Raw genomic sequence first — 15,036 nt, forward strand, 5'->3', positions numbered from 1 at the left:
AACACTGAAAATAACCTGGTGCTCAACCCCACCAAGAGAGGAAGCCCCTTCATAGGGTCATCATCACCACCCACAAAATCATGGCTGCCCTTTCCCTTTTAATAAGGGACTACAGTTCTATACCCCCTAGGACAGCACCTGTTTAAAATGCTGCCTTCAGGCAGACACTTGAATTCAATCAGAGCACAAATAAACTGCACTAAAAACAAGAGCAATTTTTACTATTGCATCAGGAAAGTTTATCTGTGTATATCTTTGTCAGGTTCTCTTGCTTGATATTTGTATTTTTTTACTTATTTATTTATGAGTCCACAATGATTGCTTGACATGTGTTGTAAAATTTCTCAACTCCCCCCCCCCCCCCCGCACAGCCTCGTCTTCTCTATGTGTCTCTCAGCATCAAAACATTTTAGTCCAAACTCCAAAGACCTGGTACGAGGCACAAAGGTACTGCAGAGAGAAACATGTGGATCTGGCCACCATTGAGGACATGAGAGAGATGGAATCAGTTCTTAAAACCGTGGAGGGCAAATACAATGACGCCGTGTGGATCGGCCTTTTCAAAGGAATGACCCGCAAGTGGCACTGGTCTCTGGCCGGCAAAGAGTTCTACAAGGAAGGAGAGAGAGACTATTTGATCTGGGCCCAACAAACAGATGATAACTGTGCCACTTACAAAGACGGAAAACTGTATGCATATTCATGTGTCGTCAAAAAGCGTTCAGTTTGCTTCGATGGTGAGTGTTACTCGTTTGAGACAAAGCAACAAACACTAATTCCTTAAAATGTAGCTGCAACCGATCCTCATAACAGAAACACATCTACCTATTTTAAATTTAGGAAACAACAGCAGTGGAGAACAGTATGTTTGCCCTTCAGAAGGGTTCACTTGGACCAGCGCCCGAGAATACTGCAGGGCAAACCACACCGACCTGGCCAGTGTGAGGAATGAGGTCGAAAACCAGGAAATTGCAAAAGTAGCTGAGGGTCAGGTGTGGGTCGGCCTCTTCAGAGACCCCTGGGAGTGGTCAGACAAGACTTATTCATCACTGAGATACTGGAAAGCAGACAAAGTACTTCGCGCCGAACCAGGTGTAGAATCCTGTGTTGCTTTGATTAAAGCAGAATCTGGGCGATGGGATGAACGAGCATGTCAGGAAAAGCATCCTTTCATCTGCAAATGTGAGTTACTCCTGTTTCTGATGTAAGTTTGTAACCCCTGTGCTAAAATACTGACAGACTCCAAGCACTGATGTTTCTGCCTCTGTGCCTGTGTGTGTGTTTCATTACAGCGTGGCCCGTTGCGAAGTTCTTTATAAGCATGTCACTGAGCTCGGAGTTGGACCTGGAAGGAGCTGCAATGCAAGTCGACGTATTGGAGCAAGTAGGTTTTACAGAAAATAAAGTGTAGATGCACTTTAATATTGTTGGGGCTCAATGTAGTGATAGTCATGTTTAAATAACCTGCTAATGAGACACAGGAGCAAACAAACACTAGTAAGCTATGAGGATATTTTCATTTTCTCCACAGATTAGGCAGAAGCTGATGAACATTGATGTGACTGGAGTTTTTACACTGCAATGGAAAAAGCATCCAGATGGAAGAGTTTTTATCAAAGCACCAAGCACTGGTGATAAACACTTGTAATCATGTAAAGAACCTTGGAATAATCGTTGGTGCAGAATTTAATCAATCAAATATAAATCAAGGTTGTTCATCTTAAGGCTGAGTCGAGCCAATGAAGAGACACCACTGCACAATTTTTTCTTTCTACAACTGTAACTCGATCTCACAGAAAGCACACTTGTAAAATGTCATGACAAATAAAGATTCTGAAGAAATTCTGAAATGATTACTATAAAGTTTACAAAGGGTCACTTGGTCACGTGATGGCCTGTTTTTTGATTGTTTTAACTTCACTATTTCCTACCGCCCTGGCTCTAAAGATGTAAAACCTGATGCACTCTCTCGGCAGTTTGAACCTGCTGAAACCACTCAGGTCTCTGAGAACTCTACACAGAGTCAAAGTAACTGCCTCCCAGGTTCATCGGAGTCTTCCAGATACTCAAGATAATCAACCCAGTAGTGGTTAAACTACCCAGAACTCTGAAGATACAACAGTCCGCTACAGACAACCTCCGTCCCCCACCACCACCGAGGGTCATCGAAGGTCAGCCATCCTACACCGTCCACCAACTCTACAAATCTTTAAAGGCCTGGACAGGAATTAAAAAGAAATGTCCAGCAAGCATATATGGTGTGAGAGTGTCCACATATTTTTGTGGATAGTTGGATTGTTAAACAGAGAATGATACTGCTGCTCTGCCAGGATTAGGATTATAAAAGATGTATCACACGTATTTCACTGTCTGTTCATGAACCACACTCAGCTTTTGACCTGTTAAAGATTGAAACTATTTACATTGAAGAAGTTTTAAGTTCATGACCTCATATCTGCCTGTCATGTTTTAATGTTTGGATTTATGGCAGATAACAGAGGTTGGTAGTTATTCAACATTACCCGTGACAGGCCGGTCTTTTGCTGGGGAGTGTCATCCATTTGCATGCTGTTTGCATGTGGTTTCATATTAAAACCAGGACAGGCAGGTTTGCAAATAATCCTGCATCTATAATGTTGAGGTGCATGCTAACCTGACCACAACAGCTACTTGCTGAACACAACCAAGTGTTTACATAAAAAAAAACTAATTACTAAGATCCACTTCCAAACACTACTAACTACTAGTTCCTCAAGTGTGCAACTGACTTCAGTCTTCATAGAGCTCCATGTTAAAATGTCCATCTTTACAGCAGGAATATTTACAGCCTGGTACACAGACACTTTGAAACTGTATGTTTAATTTCTCATTCTTGACAACTTTACAGGGCCATTAAAACGTTAGGCCACACAGATGAACCTTAGGATTTGTTAGACTGACAGGTGGGATCGTATTCTTTCTATGTAAATAATCACACTGACTGTCAGGAAGAGCACACTGTAAGGCTTTCAGTGTAGGACCCAAAAGCAGGACATGAGAGGGTGGCGTTTACGGTGAGTTTTAATATTTACAAGTGGTTACAGAGTTGTTATGCAGATGAGGTGGCGAGGCGCAGGCAACTGGCTGGAGGAGCACAATGAATCCAAATGTTCGTACCTGAAACAGAGCAGAGAGCACCGTGAGTCTTTCTCAAAATCTTTTCCCAAAAAACGACTGATCAAAGAATTCCTTTCTTAAGAACTGCGGCAAGAGTGTACCACGTAAGGAGACAATCCAGCGTTGAAGATAAGTCGCGCTCCAGCTTTAAAGGAGGACCGACAGGAAGTAAGGTGTCATAGATCCGCCTCCAGCCAAGCTCCACTGCGCTCCCACCATGGGAACCGAGCGCCCCCTACGGGAAAAAGGAACAACCAACACCCCAAAACACAGAACACCAACACCCTCAACAGATACACAACAGTACCCCCCCCTTAACGGACGCCACCGGGCGTCTGGCCAGGCTTCCCAGGAAACCTGGTATAAAAGTCCTTCAATAAATCATTGTCCAGAATGAGGCTGCGGGAAATCCAGGACCGCTCCTCGGGACCATATCCTTCCCAATCCACCAGATATTGAAATCCACGCCCTCTGCGGCGCACGTCCAGCACCTCCTTGACAGTGTAAGCTGGGTGTCCATCGACCAGTCGGGGGGGAGGTGGGGAGTCAGGAGGTGGGCACAAATCACTGGGGGTGAACGGTTTCAGCAGAGAGACATGGAAGGTGGGATGAATGTGCAGGGAGGAAGGCAGTTTGAGTCTCACCGAGGAGGGATTTATGATCCTTTCGATGGTGTAGGGCCCGATGTAGCGAGGAGCCAGCTTGCGGGAGGAGACCTGAAGAGGGAGGTCACGTGAGGACAGCCAGACTTTCTGGCCCGGTTGGTAGTTGGGTGCCGGCCTACGTAACTTGTTGGCATCCCGCTGGGACCGGGCCGATGACCGAATGAGGGCAGCCCTAACCGTCCGCCAGACTCCGCGACACCTGCGGAGATGGGCGCGCACCGACGGGACAGCCACCTCCTTCTCTTGGCTTGGAAACAATGGGGGTTGAAAGCCGTAGGCAGCCATGAAAGGTGACATCCCTGTGGAGGAATTGGAGAGGGAATTATGTGCATACTCCACCCACACTAGTTGAGAGCTCCATGACGAAGGGTTACGGGCAGCCACACAGCGGAGGGCGGTTTCCAGGCTCTGGTTAGTACGTTCTGTCTGGCCGTTTGACTGGGGATGATAACCGGAGGTTAGACTGACCGATGCACCCAGGGATTTACAAAAGGCGGACCAAACCTGAGATGTGAACTGTGGCCCCCGGTCGGACACAATGTCCAGGGGTAAACCATGAAGGCGAAAAACGTGGTCCGAGAGAAGGCTTGCCGTCTCCAAGGCAGAGGGTAGCTTGGGGAGAGGAATAAAATGTACAGCCTTAGAAAAACGGTCAACGACTGTGAGGATGACGGTGTTACCTTGGGAAACAGGAAGTCCCGAGACAAAGTCCACCGCGATGTGAGACCAGGGTCGGTGAGGGATGGGGAGGGGTTGCAACAAGCCCGCTGGTTGGCGATGACTGGACTTCCCACGAGCACAGACAGAGCAGGCGTTGACATAATCCCGTGTGTCTTCGGTCATGCGGGGCCACCAGAACCGTTGCCGAAGGAGGTAAAGCGTCCTGCGCATGCCAGGGTGGCAGCTGACCTTAGAAGTGTGGGACCACTGGAGCACGGCAGATCGGAGATCAGTGGGTACAAAGAGCCGACCTTCAGGGCACTCGGCGGGGATCTCCACCTCCTTCAGTGCCTCCTTCACCTTGGATTCAATACTCCATATTGCGGCTCCAACAATGCAGGAAGGGGCTATGATGGGGGGGGTTTCTGTGGGGGACGAGTCCGGGGAAAATTGCCTGGACAGGGCATCAGGTTTAGTGTTCCGAGAGCCAGGGCGATAGGTGAGTGTAAAATCAAAGCGACCGAGAAACAGTGCCCACCTCGCCTGTCGTGGGTTGAGTCTTTTAGCAAAGCGAATGTACTCCAAGTTCTTGTGGTCGGTCCACACCAAAAATGGAACCTCCGCTCCCTCCAGCCAGTGCCGCCACTCCTGCAGCGCCATAACCACGGCCAACAGCTCACGGTTGCCGACGTCGTAGTTCCTCTCTGCTGGGGAGAGTCGGCGAGAGAAGAAAGCACAGGGGTGAACCTTTTGATCAGCCATACTGCGCTGAGAGAGCACGGCTCCTACCCCCACGTCGGACGCGTCCACCTCCACTATGAACTGGACTGAGGGGTCGGGGTGAATCAGAACCGGAGCTGTGGAGAACAAGGTCTTGAGGGTGTCAAAGGCGTGTTGAGCCTTCTGGCTCCAAACAAAGGGCTTGGCCGGGGAAGTGAGACAGGTGAGGGAGGAAGCCACCTTGCTGTAGTTCCTTATGAACCTCCTATAAAAGTTGGCGAAGCCTAAAAACTGCTGCAATTTCCTGCGGGTCTGAGGAACAGGCCAGTTGACCACAGCCTCGATCTTGGCTGGGTCGGGTTGCAGTTGCCCGGCAGCGATGATGAAGCCCAGGAAGCTAATCTTAGGGACGTGAAACTCACACTTCTCTGCCTTCACGAAGAGCTGGTTTTCCAGGAGACGCCGCAGGACCTGCCGCACATGCTGAACGTGATCAGACAGACTCTGGGAAAAGATAAGAATGTCATCTAGATACACAAAAATGTTGTGATTCAGCATGTCACGAAGAATATCATTGATCATGGCCTGAAAAACTGCTGGGGCGTTAGTTAGACCAAACGGCATGACTAGGTATTCAAAATGTCCCAGGTGGGTCTTAAAAGCCGTCTTCCACTCATCTCCCTTCCTGATGCGGACCAGATGATAGGCATTCCGGAGATCCAATTTACTGAAGATGGTTGCGTGGTGAAATGGTTCAAATGCTGGGTCAATGAGGGGAAGAGGATATCTATTCTTGACAGTGATCTGGTTTAGACCTCGATAGTCAATACATGGCCTCAATGATTTGTCCTTCTTTTCCACAAAAAAGAAACCAGCGCCAAGAGGGGAGGAGGAGGGTCGGATCAATCCTGCACTGAGGGACTCTTTGATATATTTCTCCATGGCGCCCCTCTCTGGCCGGGAGATGTTATACAGTCTGCTGCCGGGCAGGGATGCCCGGGGAACGAGATCTATGGCACAATCATAGGGGCGATGGGGGGGAAGGGAGGTTGCCTTCTTCTTGCAGAAAACTGGGGCCAGATCATGATACTGAGGAGGGACAGAGGACAGGTCAGGGCTGGGGGCTACAGGAGATGTCGAGGCAGGGGCAGAGGGTAACGCGGAGTGGAGACAGACTGCAGAGCAGCGAGGGCTCCAACTGAGAATGGAGCATGTGGGCCAGTCAATGTGTGGATTATGTAGCTTTAGCCAAGGTAATCCTAACACTAGAGGGTGAATAGGAGATGAAATCACAAACAAAGACAGAGTCTCCCTATGATTACCAGACAAAAGCAATGTCACAGGAACGGTGCGATGGGAGATAGTGGCCAAAATGTGGCCATTCAAAGCATTAACGGATTTCGTTGTTTCTAATTTTTCCACCGACAATCCTAAACTAGAAACCAGTCCTTCATCCAAAAAGCTCTCATCAGCACCGGAATCAATCAAAACCGACAAGGGAAAATTCTGAGAAGGAAAAAGGAGAACACCAGGTAGAGTCAATTGTGAACCTGACTGCACAGGAGAGGATAGGGAGGCTGTTCGGCTCACCAGAGCTCCCTCTACTAGTGGTGAGCCGGAGAGTTTGGGCAGACGGATTTGAAATGGCCAGCGTTTCCACAATACAAACAGAGCTTCTCCTCGTAGCGACGGAGCTTCTCAGCCTGAGACAGCTTAGCTCTGCCCAACTGCATGGGCTCCTCATCCGTAATTACCGGAGAAACATGAGAGGTAGAAACCGGAACTATAGGGCCAGTTCGAGTAAATGGGCGATTGCCACCAGCTCCCTGAGGAGTTCCTTTCTCTCGACCCCGTTCCCTAAGACGGTTATCCAACTTAATAGCGGTAGCAACCAACGCATCAAAGGAGGAGCTATCGTCCCTGTGTGAGAGTTCATCCTTAATTCTATCCGAGAGTCCCTTATAAAAAATCCCCCGTAACGCTTGATCCTCCCACCCAGCCTCTGCAGCTAAAATGCGGAAGTCCACCGCAAACTCAGCCACTGATCTAGCCCCCTGGCGGATACTCAGCAAACGTCCCTCTGCCTCGCGACCCTGAACTGGGTGATCAAAAATCTTGCGCATCTCGGTGACAAATAAATCAAAAGAGTGTAACACAGGGGAATTCCCTTTCCACAGAGCCGCTACCCAATCACTAGCCTTGCCCCTCAATAGGTTCACCATATAACAGATTTTAGCATTATCTGAGGTAAACTGAGCTGGCTGCTGACCAAACAGAATCGAACATTGAAAAAGAAAGCGGTTACAAGTCCCTAAATCCCCTGAGTAGGGTTCAGGTGGGGGAACAGTTGGCTCACGTGACTGTGTAGATGCCGGGGCTGGAGGTAACGATGGACCAGGTGCCGGTGAGGCCTCCTCGGGGCCTAGCAGACGAGTAGTCAGCTGAGTGAGTTGGGCCTGCATCCTATTGACAGCGTGGGTTAGGCCGCGAATGCTTTCAGCCATTTCCTGAATCTGAGTCTCGTGCCTGCCGATGGTTATGCCCTGGGCACTCAGGGCCTTGGTTATAGGATCAGTGTCCGCTGGGTCCATAGCTGGCTGGATTGTACTGTAAGGCTTTCAGTGTAGGACCCAAAAGCAGGACATGAGAGGGTGGCGTTTTACGGTGAGTTTTAATATTTACAAGTGGTTACAGAGTTGTTATGCAGATGAGGTGGCGAGGCGCAGGCAACTGGCTGGAGGAGCACAATGAATCCAAAAGTTCGTACCTGAAACAGAGCAGAGAGCACCGTGAGTCTTTCTCAAAATCTTTTCCCAAAAAACGACTGATCAAAGAATTCCTTTCTTAAGAACTGCGGCAAGAGTGTACCACGTAAGGAGACAATCCAGCGTTGAAGATAAGTCGCGCTCCAGCTTTAAAGGAGGACCGACAGGAAGTAAGGTGTCATAGATCCGCCTCCAGCCAAGCTCCACTGCGCTCCCACCATGGGAACCGAGCGCCCCCTACGGGAAAAAGGAACAACCAACACCCCAAAACACAGAACACCAACACCCTCAACAGATACACAACACACACATTTGCATTTTCTGAATAGTTTCCATGTAGTTTACATTTGAGGAATAAATAAACCACTAATAATTATGTAACAAAAAAAGTCTAGCAATTTTGCTGTGAAAGAACTCTCCTGTCTGGTGGCGTGGTGGCTGCTGTGTGCACATGTGTTTAGTTGTAACATTTTTTCCAATAATAAATACAGGACAACAGCATCTCTGGTGTTGAGGTTTTGTTGATCCAAGGTACACCAGACTTTGTCCTGTTACATAAACAATACAGCACACTTCCTCATTTGCTCTTGTCACAGCTGATAATGAGCATAACAGTTTGCTAGTGTCTACTCTGCCTGTTTAAATGTTTTGATTTATGGTCAGAAAGCAGGCTTTAACTGCAGTTCTTACAAAGGTGCGTAGTGCGTACACAATTACCTGTGACAGCCTGGTGTTTTGTTGGTAAGTGTCATTCATTTGCATGCTGGTATCACATTGAATTGCCATGTTTCTATACATTTAAGGCATTTAAGTTCATGAGTTTTATTACTATTTACAATTTTTTCATTTTGGGTGTTTTCGTTGACATTTTTATGTCATGTTTTGTTCCTCTGTGTTTTTTTCCTGAAGGAGTAATTTCAATCTTGATCATGGAAGTATAATTTAATCTTATCTGTATAATCTGACATAATTACAAAAATGTAGTGTAGCTGATAAGGATACGTCCCCCTTGTTATTCAGCTACACTTTGTGCTGCTGAGCTGAAATTATTAGGCAATCAGTTAATTCACAAAATGTGCCTACAGTAAAACAATTTCAATTTTCAAACGTGAATATTTATACTTGTTGAGTATAAATCTAAATGAATGATATCAAGGAAATAATTGTACTTTGATTTGATTGTGATTTAATTTGCCCTCCTGTCAACATATTATATATTTCCTTATATTTTGCAAGTTTATCCTTCTCGATTATTAATATTATTAGAGTATGAAATGCTCTGGCTGAGGATGACCAGGTCCCTCTCAGCTGCTTGTCTGTAAAGCGTTTTCTGAATGAACGTTCTAGACTCCCGTGGAACAGATTACTGTAATCGGGAAAGAGGGGTAAATCATTGATATGATTTAAATGTTTTTTTACGTTGTCAGCAATAAATGTGATGATGATACCACTATCTTCTACTCATACTTGTGTCAATATTTAAATTCTATTTGTCTTAAATATGCGTGTGCGCTGCTGGAATACACGATTCATAGTTTGTTAAATGTGACGACCTCCCTCCCCTCTGCGAGCTCACAGTGGTACAGTCCAAATGACAGCTCGACCTGAGCTAGCCTACATGCTGGAGCATCAGGAGACTGTCACAACTACAGACGAGCACAGTTTTTATACACAAACCAGCTTTTTATTTGTGTTGTTATAGTTTCATTTGCAAGTATTTGCCTTCACCATGTCTGCGTCTAAGAAGGGAGACCTGACTTCAAGCGAAAAGGAGTTGTTTGAGGTTATTACTGCAGGTAAGCCTCTTCGGCTAACGCTAATCCCTGATATCCCGGTTTGCTCATGTTAGTATGTGTTATAAGTTCAGAAACAAATTATTTGCAGTGATGTCAGCTTTTTAGTTTTGCTACGTGTCAGCTGCCTTGTTAGATTACATTGCTCACCACAGTTAACAACAAGTTAGCATGCTGTCAAGGCTTAATAATACTTAGCGTTAGCTAAAAGCTAATATCGTGTACTTCTGGTAGCTTGATGCCCTAAACGTTTTCATCTTAAATGATGCCATCTTTTTAGAAAACATGATTGTTATCCTGATGTAAACTAGAAAGAATAACATGACAGATTGATTACACAATATGTAGATGCAAGCAGAGACACGGCAGCTCGTATTAAGCTTGTGGCTGTACTTAACATATACGGATTATTTATTATTTTATAAACCATTTTCTGCTTTTAGGAAATGTTCAAGAGGCTTCAAGGCTGCTGGGATGCAAGGATGTTCGAGTCAACTGCTTGGATGAGGTTTGTCCTTCTGAAGCGTGTTTCCTTAGGTCAAATGTGTCAGTGATAGAAACAAAGGCACAAACATCTTGTTGCTATTTATGTAAAAAAAAAGAAGAGGAGAGACATGTGTGTGGGACAAGAGTCAGGAGTGACAGCACTAAAAAGCTTTGGAGGACCTCCTTCACATCCTTTCTTCCTCCTGTCACTCCTTCCTGTCCACCTGTCAACATCAGGTGTTTAACACTTTGTACCTTTCTATGTAATAATTGCTGCTTGCATAAAGGAATACAACCTCATTTAATGGAAAACTCAGTGTCCATACAAAATATCATTGTATTAGATCTATTATAGATTGTTTATGCATGAACTGGACTGTTTTTTGTGTATATTTGGAGAATTGTCTGTCAATCCTGTCTCTTCCACAGTATGGGATGACACCTCTTATGCACGCTGCTTACAAAGGAAAAGCAGACATGTGCAAGCTGCTGCTGCAACACGGGGCCGACGTAAATTGCAATGAACACGAGCACGGATACACAGCGCTGATGTTTGCCGGCCTGTCAGGTTTGATATGTGAAACTTTTTAACACATCTGTGATGAAGGTCACAAACATACATGATTTTTTATAGAGGTGACTCATTGTGACTCATCTCTGTGCCTGCAGGGAAGACCGACATCACGTGGATGATGCTGGATGCAGGGGCGGAAACAGATGTAGTTAACTCTGTGGGAAGGACCGCTGCACAGATGGCTGCATTTGTTGGTATGTGTTCTTGATCAGTCAGAAAAATAAAATTAAAACATACAAATAAATACATGCATCTAGGAAACCATGATTGACTCTTATTAAACTCTAGCATGTAGGGAACTGATGTTTTTCCAGTGATTATATCATTGTTTACTTGCCATGACATGTTTGAGTTCTTCCTACATGTGATTACTAATTGTGCTGTTTCCTTTTGTTTTGAGTTGCCTTGGGTTCATCTTTAAATTAGACACATTTTACTCCTGATCTCTCTGCTGTTCTCATACAAATACGCACTTTACATGCTGAAAAATAAGCCACATCCTTTTTTTCCCTCCTCAGGGCAACATGACTGTGTCACGGTGATCAACAACTTCTTCTCCCGTGCCAGATTAGATTACTACACCAAGCCCCAGGGTTTGGAGAAGAAGCCTAAACTGCCACCCAAACTGGCCGGTCCCCTGCACAAGGTCATCATGAGCACCAACCTCAACCCTGTCAAGGTAGGACCTTCCTCACTGTAGGAGGAGTGTGTGTTGGTGGATGAACAATTGTTTTGTTTCTTTTAGTTAACTGCTTTCTTCCTTTCCCTTGCCTCCCCCAGTGGGGAAAAAATAAAAGTTAAAAAGAAGAATTAAGTGGATGTATGATCAGTTCTTCATCTAAAGCCACAAGAAGCCATTTTACTTTATTATTACGCTGCATGGAGTGAACGGGTACAATTAAGAGACCTAATCTGCTGCTGCAGTGATTGGCTGATTACAGATCAGCATGCTGCTAAATATAGACATGTGAAAAATTGTTATTACCCATTTGCCATGCCTGAAAATGCTGCTGATTTATTTGTTCCGTATCATGTGTTTCTTAGGAATTTTATATCATAAAAATCAATTATTTTTTGGACAAGTTACCAGTGCTGGAAAATCAAATGTCTAAAACTCTCTTATTTTTTAGTTAAGGGCAGTGTACTGTAAATAAAGGAAACATCAAGCTATATTGTTTCAGTCAATGTATTTGTTGTATCCTCCAGATGGTGATGCTTGTAAAGGAGAACCCTTTACTGGCAGAGGTGGAGGCTCTGGACCAATGCCGGCGGGTGATGGAGCTCATCTGCGAGAAGTGTATCAAACAGCAGGACATGAATGAGGTGCTGGCCATGAAGATGCACTACATCAGCTGTGTGCTGGGAAAGTGTGCCTCTTTCCTCAAGGACCGGGAGGACAAGCTGGACGGCCTTATAAAGAGGTGAGGCTGGAGTGACTTTGAATGATGATTACAGATGTGTTAAAAAACCAATGCATTTCCTCAAATGTCTGACTCTCTGTTCTCCTATAGTTTGTTAAAGGGTCAGGACAGCGATGGTTTCCCTGTTTATCAAGAGAAGTTCATCAGAGAGTGCATCCGAAAGTTTCCTTACTGCGACGCAACTCTGCTGCAGCAGCTGGTGAGGAGTATCGCTCCTGTGGAGATTGTAAGTCCACAAATCTAACTTCAAAATTAGATAGAAATGTTTTCTTACACCCAACTGAGTTTCCGTTTCCTCCTAATGTCAATGCAGGGTAACGACCCCACTGCTCTGTCCGTGCTGACTCAGGCCATCACAGGTCAGGTGGGCTTCATGGATGCAGAGTTCTGCACCTCCTGTGGTGAGAAAGGAGCTGAGAAGAGATGCTCCATCTGTAAAATGGTTAGTGTGGGGACATGGGGTCATCATTTTACCTGTACTGTTACTGTTCTGGTAAAGAGTGTTTTTTTTTCTTCCAGGTGATTTACTGTGATCAAACCTGCCAAAAGATGCACTGGTTCACCCACAAGAAAGTTTGCAAGAAGCTCCAGGAGCAGAGAGAAAAGCAGGAAGCAGAAACAGCCAAACGGAGGATGCAGCAGAGCAAAGGTATGTTCATTTTAGGTTGAGAAAGGACAGAAAATATTCTTATCCTACTCAAGCAGATCGTTGTTCAGAGAGCTCAATAAATGTAGCAAAAAGGAGCAGCTAACATCGCTTAACAAAATAGCACATAGCTGGAGCAGGGGTGGGCAATTCTTTTTTTGTGAGGGCCACGTAGACTTCCATAAGAAAAGCAAAGGGCCACATTTTTCATAAATAATAATATAAATTGGAAATCACTGGCACAGTATTGACCTTTATAAATATGCTCCTGTTACATTTTCATCATTGTAAGAATCTCTGTCATTAACTGGTTCCTCCTCTGTCCTCTGTGTGTGTGTCCATGTCTACTCTGAGTGTGTGCTGGTTGTATGTTGAAACACACACACAGTGCAGAGCAGCACAGATGATATGAAGATATTTTTACAGAAGAACCATTAGAGTTAAAGTCAAAGTAGCAAATCCCAGAGTTCTGAAAGTCGGGCAAGATCTGAGCTTTTTAAGAGCAGATGACGATGAAATCTTTCGGCTGCAGCACTGCGGTAACATCTGAATGCTCCATAGAGTTTCTGTGTGTGTTACCGTACATTTCAGCACAGTCGCGCAGCATTTTTAAAGTGTACACAGCATGACCGTGTCTCTCCAGAGAGTAGATGGGATTACGCAGCACAGCAGCGTGGAAGAGACAAGGAGGGTTGGAAAGACGTTACCGTGATGCTGTGCTCAACAGCTGCCTTTTGCTGCCTTTGTTTAATATTGTGTGCACGGGCCCCATTGAAGACACAAGCGGGCCGTGCTTTGCCCAGGTCTGAGCTACAGGGACAGTAATGAGTGCAGATGAAGATGTGTCTTATGTAAGCAGCTTGCGATACTTTAACACTGATATAAAAATTTCATATACTTTCATAACATCTTCACTTCATAAATCCTGAGAGGAATTGTAAGAAAGGTGAAAAGCCTGCATCCTGTTTCTTTACGACACACATGTTTAAAAGTTAATCTTAACACCAAAAAAGCTTCTTTATATAAATCTGTGCCATGTCCAGGCTGCACGCTGTCAGGAAGTGAAGTTCTGTGACTTTAACTAGCGCGTTGTGTTTGCAGAGGACAATAAAGCGGTGCAGGAGGCCACAGACTCCATGCAGGAGCTCTCAGTGGAGACCAACAGTGAGGCTGACCTCTCAGACTCTGCAGCAGAGACGTCAAACGCCACCGCCATCGAAGCTGCCAACAACTGAGGTCCACATTCTACTGACCGCCTTTCACTTCTACACACCACAGACAGACTGAAGGCCAGACACAGACTGGACTCCTATTTATTATTCTTCAGTGTGTCGAGATAATATTCTGAGTACTGTTTGTGCCACAGCCGCCATGTTTTTTTCAGATGATATTGTGAATGTGAACCTTGCATAGGCTGATGTATCTGTCAAGTACAAGTCACAGGAGGACTAGAAGACCTGACGAGCTGGTGGTTCACATTCCTGATGGAAAATAATCTGCCTTAAGAAACTGTAGCAAACTGTGCAGGTAAGAACTGAGTGTGTACCCAATCAGAGCCGGTTTTTTTTCTACTGGTAACCTCATGGTAGTTAATGAGTGGATAGCATAGCTGCATAATGTTGACCAAAAATGTATATTTTTTAAATAATAATTTTAGGTGTGACGTGAAATATGATGTTAATGCTCAGGATTTTCCTAAATTATAACAAAATGACAATATCTTTTTTCCTCTGAAATGAATCATCCTTATCAAATAATACAGTTTATATGTTTGTCTTTATTGTGCAGCCTGAATGGACAGAGAAGTCACAACATCATGTCCACTTTGTTTGTCCTGAACCTGTCTGACAACTTAATTACATTAAATAAAGTACTATAAAATACTTCAATGATTGTTTTTGAAGGTTTTCACAATTTTGTGTGTCTGTGTGAGACAACCAGATTTACCAGTTTCATATTTACATCTGAACAATGTTGTATGTTTTAGTCATTTTTTGACATTCAATGTTATTTTGCATCTTTTTATGGATTTTAAGGTTTTATTTTGGGTCCTAATTTTGGATTCTACAAAATGTGTGTTAACAGGATTTGCCAGGTGGTTTGTGACACAGAACCCTCATAATGAATACATTTATTTATTTATTTATACA

The 15,036-nt window shown here is 44.9% G+C and overlaps 1 protein-coding gene across 1 annotated transcript; it reads left to right on the plus strand.

Annotated features, from left to right (window-relative positions):
- Positions 1 to 9,569: 9,569 nt before the first annotated feature.
- ankmy2a (ankyrin repeat and MYND domain containing 2a) lies at positions 9,570 to 14,775 on the plus strand. Its single transcript, XM_028425840.1, has 10 exons — positions 9,570 to 9,762; positions 10,203 to 10,267; positions 10,675 to 10,813; positions 10,915 to 11,013; positions 11,338 to 11,498; positions 12,026 to 12,240; positions 12,331 to 12,466; positions 12,554 to 12,682; positions 12,760 to 12,889; positions 13,988 to 14,775. The coding sequence occupies exons 1-10, from the start codon at positions 9,696 to 9,698 to the stop codon at positions 14,119 to 14,121; spliced, it is 1,275 nt and encodes a 424-aa protein (XP_028281641.1). The 5' UTR covers positions 9,570 to 9,695; the 3' UTR covers positions 14,122 to 14,775.
- Positions 14,776 to 15,036: the final 261 nt, after the last annotated feature.

The sequence above is a fragment of the Parambassis ranga genome, chromosome 16, assembly GCF_900634625.1.
Source record: "Parambassis ranga chromosome 16, fParRan2.1, whole genome shotgun sequence".
In the NCBI taxonomy this organism is placed as follows: domain Eukaryota; kingdom Metazoa; phylum Chordata; class Actinopteri; family Ambassidae; genus Parambassis; species Parambassis ranga.

Excerpts from the sequence above, each read along its gene's own strand:
- ankmy2a (XM_028425840.1), top strand. The coding sequence starts at position 9,696 with ATGTCTGCGTCTAAGAAGGGAGACCTGACTTCAAGCGAAAAGGAGTTG. Across the intron at positions 10,268-10,674 it reads GAGTCAACTGCTTGGATGAG|TATGGGATGACACCTCTTAT; the intron begins GTTTGTCCTTCT and ends TCTCTTCCACAG. Across the intron at positions 10,814-10,914 it reads GATGTTTGCCGGCCTGTCAG|GGAAGACCGACATCACGTGG; the intron begins GTTTGATATGTG and ends CTGTGCCTGCAG.